The sequence below is a fragment of the Podarcis melisellensis genome, assembly GCF_964234715.1.
Source record: "Podarcis melisellensis genome assembly, chromosome: 17".
Taxonomy (NCBI): Eukaryota; Metazoa; Chordata; class Lepidosauria; order Squamata; family Lacertidae; genus Podarcis; species Podarcis melisellensis.
The window spans coordinates 11,253,243-11,267,995 of record NC_138534.1 but is presented as its reverse complement, the minus strand read 5'-3'; the positions used below and the strand labels follow the sequence as shown (position 1 = coordinate 11,267,995).

General features: G+C 47.4%; 1 protein-coding gene across 2 annotated transcripts in view; it reads right to left on the bottom strand.

The window, feature by feature from the left end:
- Window positions 1–14,753, bottom strand: part of LOC309359745 (alpha-2-macroglobulin-like protein 1) — a 78,244-nt gene that overhangs the window by 12,882 nt on the left and 50,609 nt on the right. For both annotated transcript variants that reach the window (XM_081893757.1, XM_081893756.1), the window contains 13 exons: window positions 13,396–13,459; window positions 11,874–12,019; window positions 11,533–11,679; window positions 7,860–8,042; window positions 6,482–6,578; window positions 5,958–6,099; window positions 5,453–5,678; window positions 4,361–4,487; window positions 3,752–3,873; window positions 3,392–3,443; window positions 2,937–3,020; window positions 2,416–2,592; window positions 893–974 (listed from right to left, as the gene is read on the bottom strand). In XM_081893757.1, the coding sequence (XP_081749883.1) occupies window positions 893–974; window positions 2,416–2,592; window positions 2,937–3,020; window positions 3,392–3,443; window positions 3,752–3,873; window positions 4,361–4,487; window positions 5,453–5,678; window positions 5,958–6,099; window positions 6,482–6,578; window positions 7,860–8,042; window positions 11,533–11,679; window positions 11,874–12,019; window positions 13,396–13,459 (1,649 nt within the window). The remainder of the gene's footprint in view (window positions 1–892; window positions 975–2,415; window positions 2,593–2,936; window positions 3,021–3,391; window positions 3,444–3,751; window positions 3,874–4,360; window positions 4,488–5,452; window positions 5,679–5,957; window positions 6,100–6,481; window positions 6,579–7,859; window positions 8,043–11,532; window positions 11,680–11,873; window positions 12,020–13,395; window positions 13,460–14,753) is intronic.

The following is a 14,753-nucleotide window of genomic DNA, read 5'->3' as shown; positions in this document are numbered from 1 at the left end:
GCGATGCCGGAGAGGGTCCCAGCAGGGAGAGAGGCAGCCCATCTGCTGGGGAAGGAAATCAGCGTAACACCAGGGGTGAAGGGGGGCAGATGGGGCCCTAAAACCATTACAAAGAATAAATTTTAAAATGAGGGGCAACTCAGCTTCTGAACTACAAGGGATCATGCCCCACTATTTTTCATCTCAACTTTTCTCCTGCAGCACTGAACAGAAAACAACAAAAGTGACAGAAGCTGTAAGGAGAAAGCTACTAACTGATGTTGCATGGGGACTTCCTTCCATCGTGGCACTGACTTAAATTAAATAGGTAAATCAATGTGGGGAAAGCAAAATGTCACTTAGAGAAGGATCTGAAATAGTTTCCTTGAAGCTTTAAATTGTTTTATTCTGGATTGTTTTGTTTCATGTGTTTGAAGATTTTTTCTTTAAAATTTAAAGTGGTATAGAGATGGAATTATTATTATTATTATTATTATTATTAATAATAATAATAATAATAATAATAATAATAATAATAGAAGAAGAAGAAGAAGAAGAAACATGTTGGTCATAAGGTTAGGCAATGCTGCGCAATAAAATGCTGCACTAAACCTCAATTTTAATTCCCATTCCACCTGATTCCAGAAGTAGTAGTAGTTTGATTTTGCCTCTTAGGGGACACCCAAGACCACCCCCCCACCCACAAATTGATGGTAGGCTTCTCCCTCTTTCACAAGCAACATCACCCTGAGACCAAAAAAGGTGCTAACTGGGAACAAGGGCTGGCAGATCGCAGGCTGCAGGGTTGCCTGTATCTCCTCCTTCTCCAATTGCTCATGACAGCAAATTGCTCAGCCTGAATGCCCACCTTGACAGCTTGGGCTGGCTGGTTCTAGCTCTGCTGCTAACTCACCAAGTATTCCCCTCAGCATCATGCATCCCAAAGGCACTGTAAGAGCCGTTATCGCGCTTGTAGAGCAGCTGGCGTTGATACCCTGGCAGAAGAGAAGAACAAAATAGCACTGGCAATGCTAGGAGGGACCCTGATTTTACCCGCTTGTATATTTAAGGGATTTACAGTTTTTTAAAAACCACCTGACTAAGTGGCCGACCAAGTTAAAACAAAACAACAATCAGCACAGAAAACAATGTAGGACTGCAGCAGTGGGAAGGTGATTATAAACCAGTTACATAGGCAGCTCAGCATCTTAAAAGGCCTGGGAAAACAAAATAGAAAGAAGTGTTATTCCGGTGCCGAAAAGACATCATGCTTTGTTAGGGCAAACCTTGTATTAAGTGTCTATGAGACATTTGCAGTGAAAGATTTGGCTGGTTATATTTGGCTGTTAATATACATAGGGCTCATAAAGAGAAAACAGCTCCAGGCTGTAATGGAGGCTGTGGGGAGAGAGAAACCTCTGATTTTAGGTCTCTTTAGAGTTATTTTAATTTAGTAGGAAGATAATCCCGTGCTGGACATGCACATGATGCTATTCAACCACTTAGAGGTATCATTATTTGTTTCCTGCTCATAAAACTTTGAATCATTTCCCCCTTTTCCCCTTTCCTTGTTTTTTCGTTTTTCTGTATCACTTTACCTCTTTATAATTGAAATTCCTTCAATAAAATATTAATAAAATATTTTAATAATATAATAATATTTAATAATAAAAATATTTACGGTCTGCAAATAAAAACATCCTAAAGATCCCAGGCCACAGAGAGGTTAGGCTGGCCTCAACTAGAGCCAGGGCTTTCTCAGCCACGGCTCCAATCTGGGGGGACCTGACATCTTTCCGCAGGGCCTGCAAGACAGAGCTGTTCCACCAGGCCTTTGGTCAGGGCGCAGCCTGCCCCCCTCCTCTGGCAACCTGCACAGAATTTTGCTTGATGGTTGCCATTAATTTGATTTTAATTAATTTTATAATGAATGTTTTTAGAATGTTGAACTATTTTTGATTGTTGTTAGCCGCCCTGAGCCCAGCTTCGGCTGGGGAGGGCAGGATATAAATAAAATTTATTATTATTATTATTTTATTATTAATACCCAAAAAGTGGACCAAGGGATAAAGTGGTTGTGGGCTGGGGAAATTATAGGACTAGGTCAGTATCTATCAAATGGTGAAAAGAACCACAAAGAACACAATGGATTGTGATTGCAAATTTGCCATGAAATCTCCACTCCCAGCAAACACTTTTTGATCTATGAAGAACAATCATGAATACATCCTACAGATAAAATGGAAATTCCTTTCTCCAAGGCTTCCAATGTCTTCTCAAGAGCACCTTCCATTTGCATGAACAAATTCACAACAGTCTCCTCAACTTCCCTTCTCATTCGGCCAGTGATCTTCCAGACTTTTACTATTTGCAAAGTTCTTTCCAATGAACACCTGCCTTAAGCCACATTCTGAGGAGAAAAGAGGACCTACTCACCACTCTGTATGTACTTTATTACGTCCTCTTTGAAGGTGGGGGTTGCCTGGTTGGTCTTCTCCAAGTACCGCAGTATGTGAATGTTAGGAACAAACTTCATCAAGTTCTGCTCACCACAGCCCAGGGGTCGCTGAATCAGAAAGTCTATATGTTGTATTGATGTGCCCATAATGTCCCCTAGATATTGAGAAGATTGTTATCATTACCACCACCATCATCATCATCTGGAAACCAAGTCTTTTGAGGAAAGGCTGCAGGAGTTGGGTATGTTTAGCCTGGATAAGAGATGACTGAGAGGAGGTCTGGTGGCCATCTTCAAATCCTTAAAGAGCTGTCACATGGAAGTTGGAGCAAGCTTGTTTTCTCCTGCTCCGTGGACCATATGAGGAAAGGAATCAATGGCAGCCAGAATTGCACATGGGTAACTTGCATTATGATGCAGTGGAAAAAAAAGTCTCCTCCTCTCCAGACCTCTCATGTGGCCAGAGATGGGGAAGAAATGTGGGGGCAAATTTCCTCACCAATGCAGGAGACAGTAGCTCGGCCAGAGCCCTCCACAACAGCTTCAGGCAGCTTTAGAGAAACCTCATCGTGAACTGGGTCCCCTGAAAGGAGATGAAGAACAGGAATTAATGCAGTTGAAAACACTAACCAAGTGGTCATAATCTGCAGTTGGACTTGAACACAGCAAAGATGGGACTAGGAGCTTGCTAGCTCAGTGAGTCTGTTTTTAGCCACTCTGTTCTCTCAGCTGTTGTTCCGCCCCCTCTCCATCCCATCCCTACTCCCCTTGGCAAGCAGAGAGACAGAGTGTGTGTCTTGGGTCTCTTTTGCATCCTGCTACTGCCCTAGGGAAGAGACACGTCTCCAGCCCAATGACAAGCAGAGCAACACTTCTTCTTCTCTCCAACTTGCGTTCTCTGGGGCCCCATCACAAGCCAAGCTGCCCTGAGCAAGGGATGCAGCCTAAGCACACCTGAAGAGCAGAGGAAGGCATTGTGGGTCTCTTCTTCAAGGACGCCTTCTGGCTGTGGGAGGAAAAGAGAATGGGAGGGTGAGTGGGGCTGCTCTCTCAGGGGAATAATCTCCTTCTACCTTCTCTGCCTTTCCCCTGCTCTGTGTAAGAGCTCTCACAATTGCCAGGCCTTCCAACTGATCACAGCCCCTGGCTGACATTGCCTTAGACCTGGAAACAGGGAGGTTGTGCAAAAATACAAAGCCCCCCCCCTCAAAAAACCTGTTTAGGGGAGACCCAGAGTTCTGAATCAGTTGCTGGCACTTGATAGCTGTGAGCCAAAGTTGGACATCAGGGGCTGAAGGCCAGATAGACACTGACCTTGACCAGCATGGATTTGACCACTGTGTCTGACCGGCCTCGCGCAGGTGTGGTGGAAATCTTATTGCCACACAGATCAAGCGTCTCCTCTGCCTCAGCGGTGATCGAGAGATTGACGTGCCCTAGAGGAAGGCAAAATTGGCATAGACCCATGATGAGTACCAGGAGCTCAGGGAGGGGAAGAGGCTTGGGGGCCAGAGCTCCAGTCCAGCCCCACATCCACCAACATGCCCACCGTGCCTTCAGTCTGGAGACAGATGTAAGGGACAGAGGTTGGAGCATAGAGGGTTCTTGAATGGAGATGGACCCCCAACCTCTCCTTTGTAGCCCAGTCCCCAAATCTGCCCTGATGCACAGCTGCCATTAGCAGAAATTGGGGGCGGACGCCATCTTGGATGGGGAGGAAACAAACCCATAGCACATGCAACAGGGGGCACTGTTATTATTTTCCATATTCCACTTAATGCCCGGTTGGCTTCCAAACAGAAGAATCCGTTGGTTCTGCCAAGTGTCCTCAGATGACAAGGTCTTTGGGAAAGAAAGAGAGGGACCCTTGGCAGCCTCAACTCCACAAGTCTCCTCCCACCCACTCAGGCGCCTCAACCTCACCCAGCTGAGTTGCCGTCACGTTCCAGGAGAAGGTGTGGGCCTCCTCAGCACAGAGGCAGGTGCTGAACTGGCAGGCCGGGCATGGCTTCACGTCCACCTCCTGCGACTCCAGCAGCTTCACTCTCACCTGGGAGATGCAGCAAAATGACCCTCATGAAGCAAGCAGCGCAGTGAGTCCAAAGCAAGGGGCAAACATTCAGAGAAGAGGCACAGGAGGTGGGCCTATGCCAGAAGCAAGAGCCAGACCACATGCCTAGGGGTGCCCCACACTGAGAAGTTGAGTAGGGCGTAGACTGTGCCCAGTAAGACCTCAGTGAGTGGGGTCTCCTTGATCTTTGGGGGTACCATATTAACATGTGAGGAATGCCACCCCAGATCATACTGGTGAGATTTGCTCACTCAACAAAGTTTACAGGAAGACCTCTAATCAAAAACCTTTGGGATTTGAGTGGGTGACTTGGCTTCCTCACACAAACCCCTCATGGCTGTTGTTCTGTGAGCCCCTCATGAAGCTCTTCAGCTGGTGGTCTGAATCGCGGCTGTGGGGAAGAGGAAGGGGGCAGCAGATGGGCATCCCTAGGCCTTGGCAGCAGATCAGACTGGGTGGCTTTCTGGCCTCTTCTGGTCTCTTGCAGCAATAAGGCTGTGTTGCATATGGGGCTGTGCACACACCACACATTTAAAGCACACTCAGGGGTTGCTGTGGGAGGAGAACTGCAGGTTCCCAGGACTGGGGGGCAAGGAGGGAATGTGCTCTATGGACCTCTTCTGCCATGAAGGGGATGGGCTGCCTTGTGCTTCCTGTTGTCCACACTTCTGTGGCACATCCAAAGTGGAGCTTCTGCTTCTTCACCCACAGCAAGAAATGCAAGCTGTCCCCTCAACACTGAACGCAGAGTGGTGGAGGGAGGAGGGAAAAGTACTGACCTGTCCCTTGGGAGAGACAAGTGAGTGCAGGTGTAGGACGGGCAAGGCCCTGGTGAAGTCCAGCCCCCCAGCCTCCATCTCTATCTTGTGGGGTTCCCCCCATCCCTTTCTTTCTGGATACACATATAAGGGAAGCTTGTTTGCTCGTTCTCAATGGACACTAACCTGGATACATTCCTTCATGTAATTGAAGACAGTGGACTTTAGCAGCAAGGTCTCCCCACGGACTACAGACCACGGCAGGCTCATATCCACAAAAAACGGCTGGAAGACCCGGAACTTGGCTTGTTGGGAGAGTCCGAAGCCAATGTCAGCCACACAGAAGGCATCAGCGTTCCACTCCGTGATCGTGTCCGGAGCCGTGACTGAGTGAGTTGCTTTCCCCTCCTCGCTGAAGAACAGGAAGAGAGGTCACTCCCTCAGTGACAACAAAACTATGGATCGGTTTTCTGAAGGCTGAAGTTACATTTCCAAGGGAAAACCAGACTCCAGGCTATGAGAAAGCCCAGGCTAGTCCAGACAGGGATCTGTGGAAAATAATTCTGTCTGATCCTTACATTGAAGAAGAGCTTGGATCTCAAAGGGTTCACCCCACACCCCTGCTACTGATATCCCAGGCAGATGGCATCATCTCAGCGGTTATCGTCCTTCCCTAGCAAGGTTCACTTACTTCACTGATACTAAATCCCAGACCCAGGTCTCTGGGAAGTGTGTCCTGGGTTTAGCTTTCTCTTCCTTCTTGCTTTCTGTAGAATCAACAGCCTGAGGCTTCTCGGAAATCACATTCTCATGCTGAACACTTGTGAGCAGGCCTGGAGATAGGAGGAAAAGATCTCAAGTCCATCAGTAAAGATGAATCCGCAGCAGTGTGACCAAATTTCTGAGGAAGATTATGATGGCAGCGATACAGCAATGCCACCAGGTCTCATTCGATGCACTGCACCCAGCAACGAAACTGTTGACTCAAGGGGTGGGATGTCGAGAGAGAGAGAGAGAGAGAGAGAGAGAGAGAGAGAGAGAGAGAGAGAGAGAGAGAGAGAGAGAGAGAGAGAGAGAGAGATATCCCACTTGGACATCATGAGGTGAGCGAGAATCAGTGGGAATAAAAGCCTTGAAAGGCAAAAACAACAAAAACTGATTTCTCTACTTGGGGACTTTCCAGCAGCGAAACAAGCAAATGACTGTGATTCTCACCTGTTTCAAAGCCACTTTTTAAACGTCTTGTTACTGGCAGGTCACAGGAAACAGGCTTTTTAACTTGCATGTTGGTGAAAATTTTCATTCGCATAAGCTATGGGAAACCAGGAGAGTGGAAAAGTGAGGGGTGAGTATTTGACTCCCAGTAAATTAGCAAAGATGCATAAGAATACAGTGGTACGTCGGGTTACAGACGCTTCAGGTTACAGACTCCACTAACCCAGAAATAGTACCTCAGGTTAAGAACTTTGCTTCAGGATGAGAACAGAAATTGTGCTCCGGCGGCACCGCAACAGTGGGAGGCCCTATTAACTAAAGTGGTACCTCAGGTTAAGAACAGTTTCAGGTTAAGAACAGACCTCCAGAACAAATTAAGTTCTTAACCCGAGGTACCACTGTACTTCAAAAATGTGTTGGAAATGCAAAGAAAAAGAGGGCACCTTTTATCATATGTGGTGGACTTGTAAGGAGATAAAATCATATTGGTAAATAATATATAATGAGTTGAAAACAATGTTTAAGATAACCTTCATTAAAAAAATAACAGAAGCCTTTTTATTGGGAACAGTAGGCGCAGAGAAACCCAAGGGAGTACAAAAGACTTTTTATGTGTGCAACAATAGCAGCCTGGATAGTCCTAGGCCAAAGATGGAAAGAAGTCAAAATACCTACAAAAGAAGACTGGACAACAAAGCTGATGGACTATGCAGAGATGGCCAAAATCACTGGAAAGGTCAGGAACCAGGACGATAAAACTTCAATAAAGACTGGGAAAAGTTTGTAATATATTTGAGAGCACAATGAAAACAATTAAAAACATTAGCAGGATTGAAATAACACTTGTAATGTGAGAAGAACTATGGATTTAAATAGAGTATTATGAAAATCTAGAGGAAGATATGATATGCAGTAAAAATGTTAATAAGAGGACTTCAGGGAGGGGAGAATGGAAGTCCGTGAATTCAGAAAATTCTACAATTTATGATTTTTATTTTATGTTTGAATGTAAATTTGCATTGCAAAGCTAATAAAAAATGATCCAAAAAAAGGAAAAGTAAGGTGTGAAAGACCCAGCATTAGGAGGTGGTCCAGTCTGGCACCAGTTCCACCTCCCTCCCAGTCATGATACTGCCCCTGCTTCTGCTGGGTTCTCCCATTCTGCCTCCCTCTGCCCCCTTGCCTAGAGCAGATTTCAATGGGCAGAGGGGTGAGAGGATGAGAGAGGGGAGTCAGGGCCACCCATCAGACGTGGTTTCTTTAAATCTGGGACCATCCCTGGAAAATAGGGGCACTGGGAGGGTCTGTAGGATGCACCTCATGGAAATGAGCAAGGAACCTTTCAGAGAAGCTAAACCCGGGAGCAAATTCTACTCACCTTGAACAGGCTAAAAACATCGGCCTCACTCTGAGCCCAATGGGCTACCTTCAGGGCCCTCTTTTGCTTTTGGCTTGGAGCCAGAGGAGGCAGGCAAGGATATGGCTCAAAGTCTTCCAAGCGATAGGGAAATCCTCTTCCAGAAGTTAAATACAAGAAATCGTAACTAAAATGACCAAACACCTGAAAGCAGAGAGTTGGAAGGGAGGAAACACATAACTATACAGTGGTACCTCAGGTTACATACGCTTCAGGTTACATACACTTCAGGTTACAGACTCCGCTAACCCAGAAATAGTGCTTCAGGTTAAGAACTTTGCTTCAGGATGAGAACAGAAATCCTGCTCTGGCAGCGCAGCAGCAGCGGGAGGCCCCATTAGCTAAAGTGGTGCTTCAGGTTAAGAACAGTTTCAGGTTCCGGAACGAATTAAGTACTTAACCCAAGGTACCACTGTATTCAGTGTTGATAAAGCCAAATCATACTGGTTGAGCCCCAGGCCAGACTGAAGCCCCTTTTTGTCTGCTGACAAAAGGGAGGCCACAGAGGCAGTTGCCCTGGGTGCAAAATTTGTTTTGGGTGCAAAATTCCAACACACAGAGCTGCGTCAATACAGCCACGTGCTTCCGGCACTGGGCTCCACTGCAAACGGCTTCTCCATGCAAACTAGGAAGTTACATCTCCAGACAACAAATCGACTCTATGGCTGCGATCTCCTGGGTGATGCGGATGCTTTAAGCAGTTGAATGCACATATGTACTCCGTCCATTTCCGTTTCCCTCCCACCCTCCACCCACCTCTGCACGGCCCCGGGAGCTGGTAACCCATGCTACGCCACTGTGAATCAGTATTTCATTTGTAAATGCAATTGAGCCGCTCAGGCACTGCACTGCATGGAATACAACACTGTGTCTCCCTTCTTAATGATGTGCTTGTCAGGCAGCAGAGGAACCAACCCCCCCACGGCAGTTGCCAGGAATGGACAAGACAAGGGAAAGTCCTTACTGTTACGATATTGAAGCAATGCAGCTGCAAACTGCTAGCTTGAAAGCAAAACATAATGGGAATGTTGGGACTGTCCGTGGGAAACAGAGGGACAGTCAATTCACAGTGCGAAGCACCGGAATTAGCTCAGAGTGTAATATGAGCTCTTCCATTTGTTCCTGTCCAGGAAATGCAGGAAGTGTTTGTCACTACACTGCTGGAGCTTGAAGAGAGCAGTCATGTTTTTTGTAACGCTGTAAAGACAGAAATAAAGGCATGTAAATACGTTTCTGTCTATCTCTTTCCCCTGCCAGGGGGCAGGAAAGAGGGGGGGTGTTCTTCTCACATTTGAGAAGAATCGCCGATCGGGACCCAGCCTGTGCTTGCTGGGGAATGCAGCCAGGGAGGTCAACAGGGAATCATGCCGGGTGCCTGGGATTGTTGCCAGTTTCTCCTGATATGGGCTTGAATTCCCGACACTTACCATCTGCTTTTATTCAATATTCACAGAAAGTGGCTTGGGAATGTGACCTCTTGGAATAATGGCGTTGCTCCAAGTGAATCTCCACCCCCTCCCACTTCCTCACGAGTCATCTCTACGGTGCTGGGACATGCCCTTTGCTCTCCTACTTTCAAGGCCCGTCGTGTTCTGGGAGAGAGGGGGTCTGGAATGCTATGCTTTCTAAAGACACTGAGTCTGTCAGCTATTCCCCCCTAGTGTTTCTTCTTCCTCCTCCTCTTCCATTATTTCCCAGCTTTCCCCCTCATCTGCTTCTGAGCTGTGATCTCCCTCAAAGCCCTGATTTTGACCTTTAAAGCCCTATGAGGCCTAGGACCCACATACCTACGGGACCGCCTCTCCTGGTGTGCCCCGCGGAGGACCTTAAGGTCCACAAATGACAACATTTTGGAGGTCCCAAGTCGCAAGGTGGTTAGATTGCTCTCAACTTGGGCCAGGGCCTTTTCAGTACTGGCCCCGACTTAGTGGAACGCTCTGTCACAAGAGACTAGGGCCATGCAGGACTTGACATCTTTCCGCAGGGCCTGCAAGACAGAACTGTTCCGCCTGGCCTCCAGTCTGACCCTTATGTTTCCCTCCCCTTATGGTTTTGATCTATGGGCTATTATTAAAATGAGGCTGCATTTTAAATTGTATTTTAACCCGTATTTTAATAAATTGGTTTCCCACCGCCCCCCATATGTTTTTATTATGATTTTACTGGTGTTAGCCGCCCTCAGCCCGGCTCTGGCCGAGAAGGGTGGGGTATAAATAAAATATTATTCATTCATTCATTCATTCATTCATTCTGAACTGTCTTCTTCTGTGGAAGAGTCAGGCTAGGGAGGCCGTCTCCACCATTCTTCCTCTGCCCAGTCCCTGACAGTGCTGTCATGCTACACACCATAGTATATCATTGGTAATGCAATAAAAAAAAAATGGGAGGTTCTTAGCATGGACTGTACAGTGGTACCTCAGGTTACAAACACTTCGGGTTACAAATGCTTCAGGTTACAGACTCCACTAACCCGGAAGTAGTACCTTGGGTTAAGAACTTTACCTCAGGATGAGAACAGAAATCACACCGTGGCGGCGGGAGACCCCATTAGCTAAAGTGGTACCTCACGTTAAGAACAGTTTCAGGTTAAGAACAGACCTCCGGAACGAATTAAATTCTTAACCAGAGGTACCACTGTATCAAGGAAGGCCTTAAAGATAATGGAAGCATGGAAAGATGGTGAGGGATTGAGGAAGGATGGAAGGAAGGGTTGCTAAAGTGCTACAAATGCAGAAGGGCTGTTGGGATTCATAACCAAGGCCTCTGCTGCAGCTCATGACATGGAAGGGAAAAGGCAGAAGCTAAATAATGGAATGGAACCAACCATCCGTCAGTCCAGAAGTGCTAACTTGAATTAAATATTGGGGGCAGGGGATGGGAAGTCCTGCCCCACAGAATTGATCACATGACATGGTCTGTGTGTGCACGCGCACACACACACACACACTCTATTTGAATGGCATTGCCTATCAATTGGGGGTCTGGCCCCCTCAAAAAAATTATTGGGCAAAATCTTTATTGGGCAAAGATGCCTCGGCCCCTAAGAGTTGGCTCCTATGCGTCAGCCTGAAAATGAAAAGAAAAGAATAGGGCACAGGGAAGGCGCACTGATCTAATTAAGCAGCCCCAATGTATCTATGTGGAGTTTGCTGTCTGTTTGTTTGGTCGTGACGCAGGTCACGGGACGCAGGTGGCGCTGTGGGTTAAAGCCTCAGTGCCTAGGTCTGCAGTTCGAATCCCTGCGGCGGGGTGCGCTCCCGCTGGTCGGTCCCAGCGCCTGCCAACCTAGCAGTTCAAAAGCACCTCCGGGTGCAAGTAGATAAATAGGGACCGCTTACCAGCGGGAAGGTAAACGGCGTTTCCGTGTGCGGCTCTGGCTCGCCAGATGCAGCTTTGTCACGCTGGCCACGTGACCCGGAAGTGTCTCCGGACAGTGCTGGCCCCTGGCCTCTTAAGTGAGATGGGCGCACAACCCCAGAGTCTGGCAAGACTGGCCCGTACGGGCAGGGGTACCTTTACCTTTACCTTGTTTGGTCGTGAGTTGCTTTCGGTTGCCCTGGGCAAAATAATGTGACTGACAAATTTAATAAAGAATAATAAACTAATAATAACTGAGAAGGATGAGCATCCTTACTTTCTTTGGTGTCAGCGTTTCATCTTCCAACAGGAGGACACTCTTATCGACAGCACGGAGAGAGCACAGAGCACCAGGAGCAGCCTCGAGCTGCAGACTGACTTTTGATCCTGGAAGCTCCTCCGCCACAGAGAAGTCCAAAGTCACCTGTGGAAGGAGGCGAACAAAACAGGAATGGCCAGTTAGGAAACCTGCGACGACGAGAGTGGATAACAGGCAGCACCAGGGCAAGAATGCCATGGAGGATGGTGGAGAAAGAGCGAGTATTGTGAACAGCAAAAAGGATCTGAAGATTTGCAGGATGCAAGGCCTCACCCTGCCCCACTTGCTTCCTTACCCACCTTATGCTTGAAGCACTTCTGTATCTCAAACTGATCCACGTCAGCCGCCACTTCGCCATCCAGAAACACAGTGTACAGAAGAAGCCTGACTGTGGGTGCCAGTTCAGAGCTCGTAGACAAGGTGAGAGAGAAGGTGCCTTTCAGAGCTGGGTCAGCGGAAAGGGAGAATGGAGGGGAAGGGGAGAGAGAGAGAGAGAGAGAGAGAGAGAGAGAGAGAGAGAGAGAGAGAGAGAGAGAGAGAGAGAGAGAATTCATGTCATACAACATGAGAAAAAAACATCCCTGTGCATCTCACTTCTGCCAGATGGTGGTAAAGCAAAGAAAATCAAGAATCCTAGAATCATAGAGTTGGAAGAGACCACAAGGGCCATCGAGTCCAACCCCCTGCCAAGCAGGAAACACCATCAGAGCACTCCTGACATATGGTTGTCAAGCCTCTGCTTAAAGACCTCCAAAGAAGGAGACTCCACCACACTCCTTGGCAGCAAATTCCACTGTCAAACAGCTCTTCCACTGTCGAAGAAGACCCACCCCAAACGCAGCCAGCCCCCCTGTGCACTGCAGAAGTATTCTAACCCTCATGTCTTGAACGTAATAACTGATTTATTGCTAATAACAAATTCCATTCTGCACTACACAGCAAGTTCTATTTAAAAAAAAATAAATCCTATTTTCATCTATCAGTCCGCTATGGTAATTCGCCTTACTTGGAAGACACTGATTGTGAATCGTATGCCAGCAAGCACTTTAGAATGAGATTATTTGCCAAGTGAAAAAAAACTCAGGAGTCATTCATAAGATTTAAATCTGTTCAGCGTCAGAAAGTAGTGCCCAGGATATGTGTGTGTGAGAGAGAGACACACACATCGGATGTGCATTGACTCCTGACAAATTCTGGATGTTGGGGCTGTCAAAAGCCGGGGAGGAGGGTAGCTAAGCAATCATTTGTTGAATTTGGGCTTTAAACCCTGAGGGTTGTATTCAATTCACTTTTACTCAGAGTACACCCTCTGCAATCAAGGGCTATGACTAACTTAGGTCCATTCATTTCAGTGGGTAAAAATTAGTTGCATGCAACCTTCATGAACCACGCGGTTGGCAGGGGAAGCAGATGGTGCAGGTGAGAGTCTCCCACTTGTGGTAACTGCATGTTTAATTATGGTTTCACATCTGAATCAAACTTGGAGTCGTGGAAGGCCCCAGTTCAGACTGGGCCCGATCTGAGGTGTTGAACCAGATGGGGAGACAGACAGCTGGGTAATGTAAGCTGGGTGGTTAATACATTTGAAAAGTTTCCTCTTTTGAAGTCAAACGTGACTGTCCTAGGATTGCTTGGTGATGGTCCACCAGGCACAGTGGTGTCTCCAATTGGTTCAACACTCTCATACCATGTCCTAGGTGCTACTAAAGTTCGTGGCCATCTCCTCATTCTTGAAAGACACAGCAGACTGCACAGATTAGGCCCACCAAACATTATCAGCTTGGCCAAGTGTGGTGCTTCTCCGATGGATCTCTCACTTACTCTCATCCTGGCCAACAGGAACGGTCTTCTGTCCACTGGAGACAATCTTCCCTTTGGACACAATCTGCAGGGAGATGGTTTGTTAGGCCAGGGGCAAAAGGAAAAGCCTCCCCACCCTCTTTGGCAGTAGAAATACAGGAAAGGGAGAGAGAAATGTCGGACAGGAAGCAGCCTGCAGAGACTGTGCGATGGGTTTTGCTAGGGGAGGCTCATAGATTAATAGAAACCGCACTTGCTACTTCAGAACGTGAAATTGGGGGCAATAACCAGGAAAGCCTGCAGCTCCCTGTCTTCTGCACACTGGGCACAACAGCAACTGTTGCGTGTGAAGCCCTTCACTTTTATCTGAGATCTCAGCAAAGCTTTCCACGCAACAAGCCATGGATGGAATGAACCACTGAGGCTGATCCAGCTCAGCTCAGCTTCTGCTATATCTCTGCTGATGGCTGGACAACCCATACAGGAGCCACAAAGGCCACTGGAAGGTCCCTGCTGTTTGGATCCAAACAGATTCACAATGAGCAAGAGAAACAGAAATACCGGTACACACTGCAACACAAATACTATTCTCAATTCTGCCCTTTTCCGTCTTCTTGTCATTTTATTCCATTTTCATTTCTCCATTTCAACCGTTTCTGCTGTGTTGCCTTCACTAATCATTTAATTTTATTCCCATTTTTTTCTCTCTCTCTTTTTTCCTTTTGCACTCCCCTTTCCTTTTGCGTGTACCCATTATTCCTCCATATACGCCCTTCATTCTTTTCTCTCACACACAGTTCTCCACTGTCCACAAAGAATTAGAAGGGGTGGCCCAGCTACAGCCCAATCCATAACCTCAGTCTAATTTCAGCAAGGAGAGGGGCTGGAGAGAAACAGAGAGAAAGAAGGAGAGATATACCTCACCATCGGCAGAGCATATGCCCACGGTGCTTGAGACATGCAGGCATGGAGGGCACCCTCCCGTGCGCCACAGTCCAGGGGAGGAAAAGAGCAGGGAAGCTGCTGCCCACTCTCCTCCTGCCCTCCGCCGCTAGGCAAGACCTGACCCGATGGTGGAGCTGCTGCAGCTGGGTGCACTTCACCATGACCAAGGAGAACTGATGTAATCCACTGGGAGCAGTCAAGTACAACATTCCTTGTAATGCTAGAGCAGACATGCGAGGGAATGTTTGGTCCAGCCAGTCGAAACTTCCTGTTCCTCCTGGCTGGAACATCCTTCCTTTTGCATGTGACAGAAGGTGGGTGTGACCTAACCTGCCCAGGTAACAAAAGGACGAGTCACGCAGCACCTCTCTCTCTCTTTTCCATCTTCCTTTCATCGTGTGAACTGCTGGACTTCTAGCTTGCAGTCACTGGGA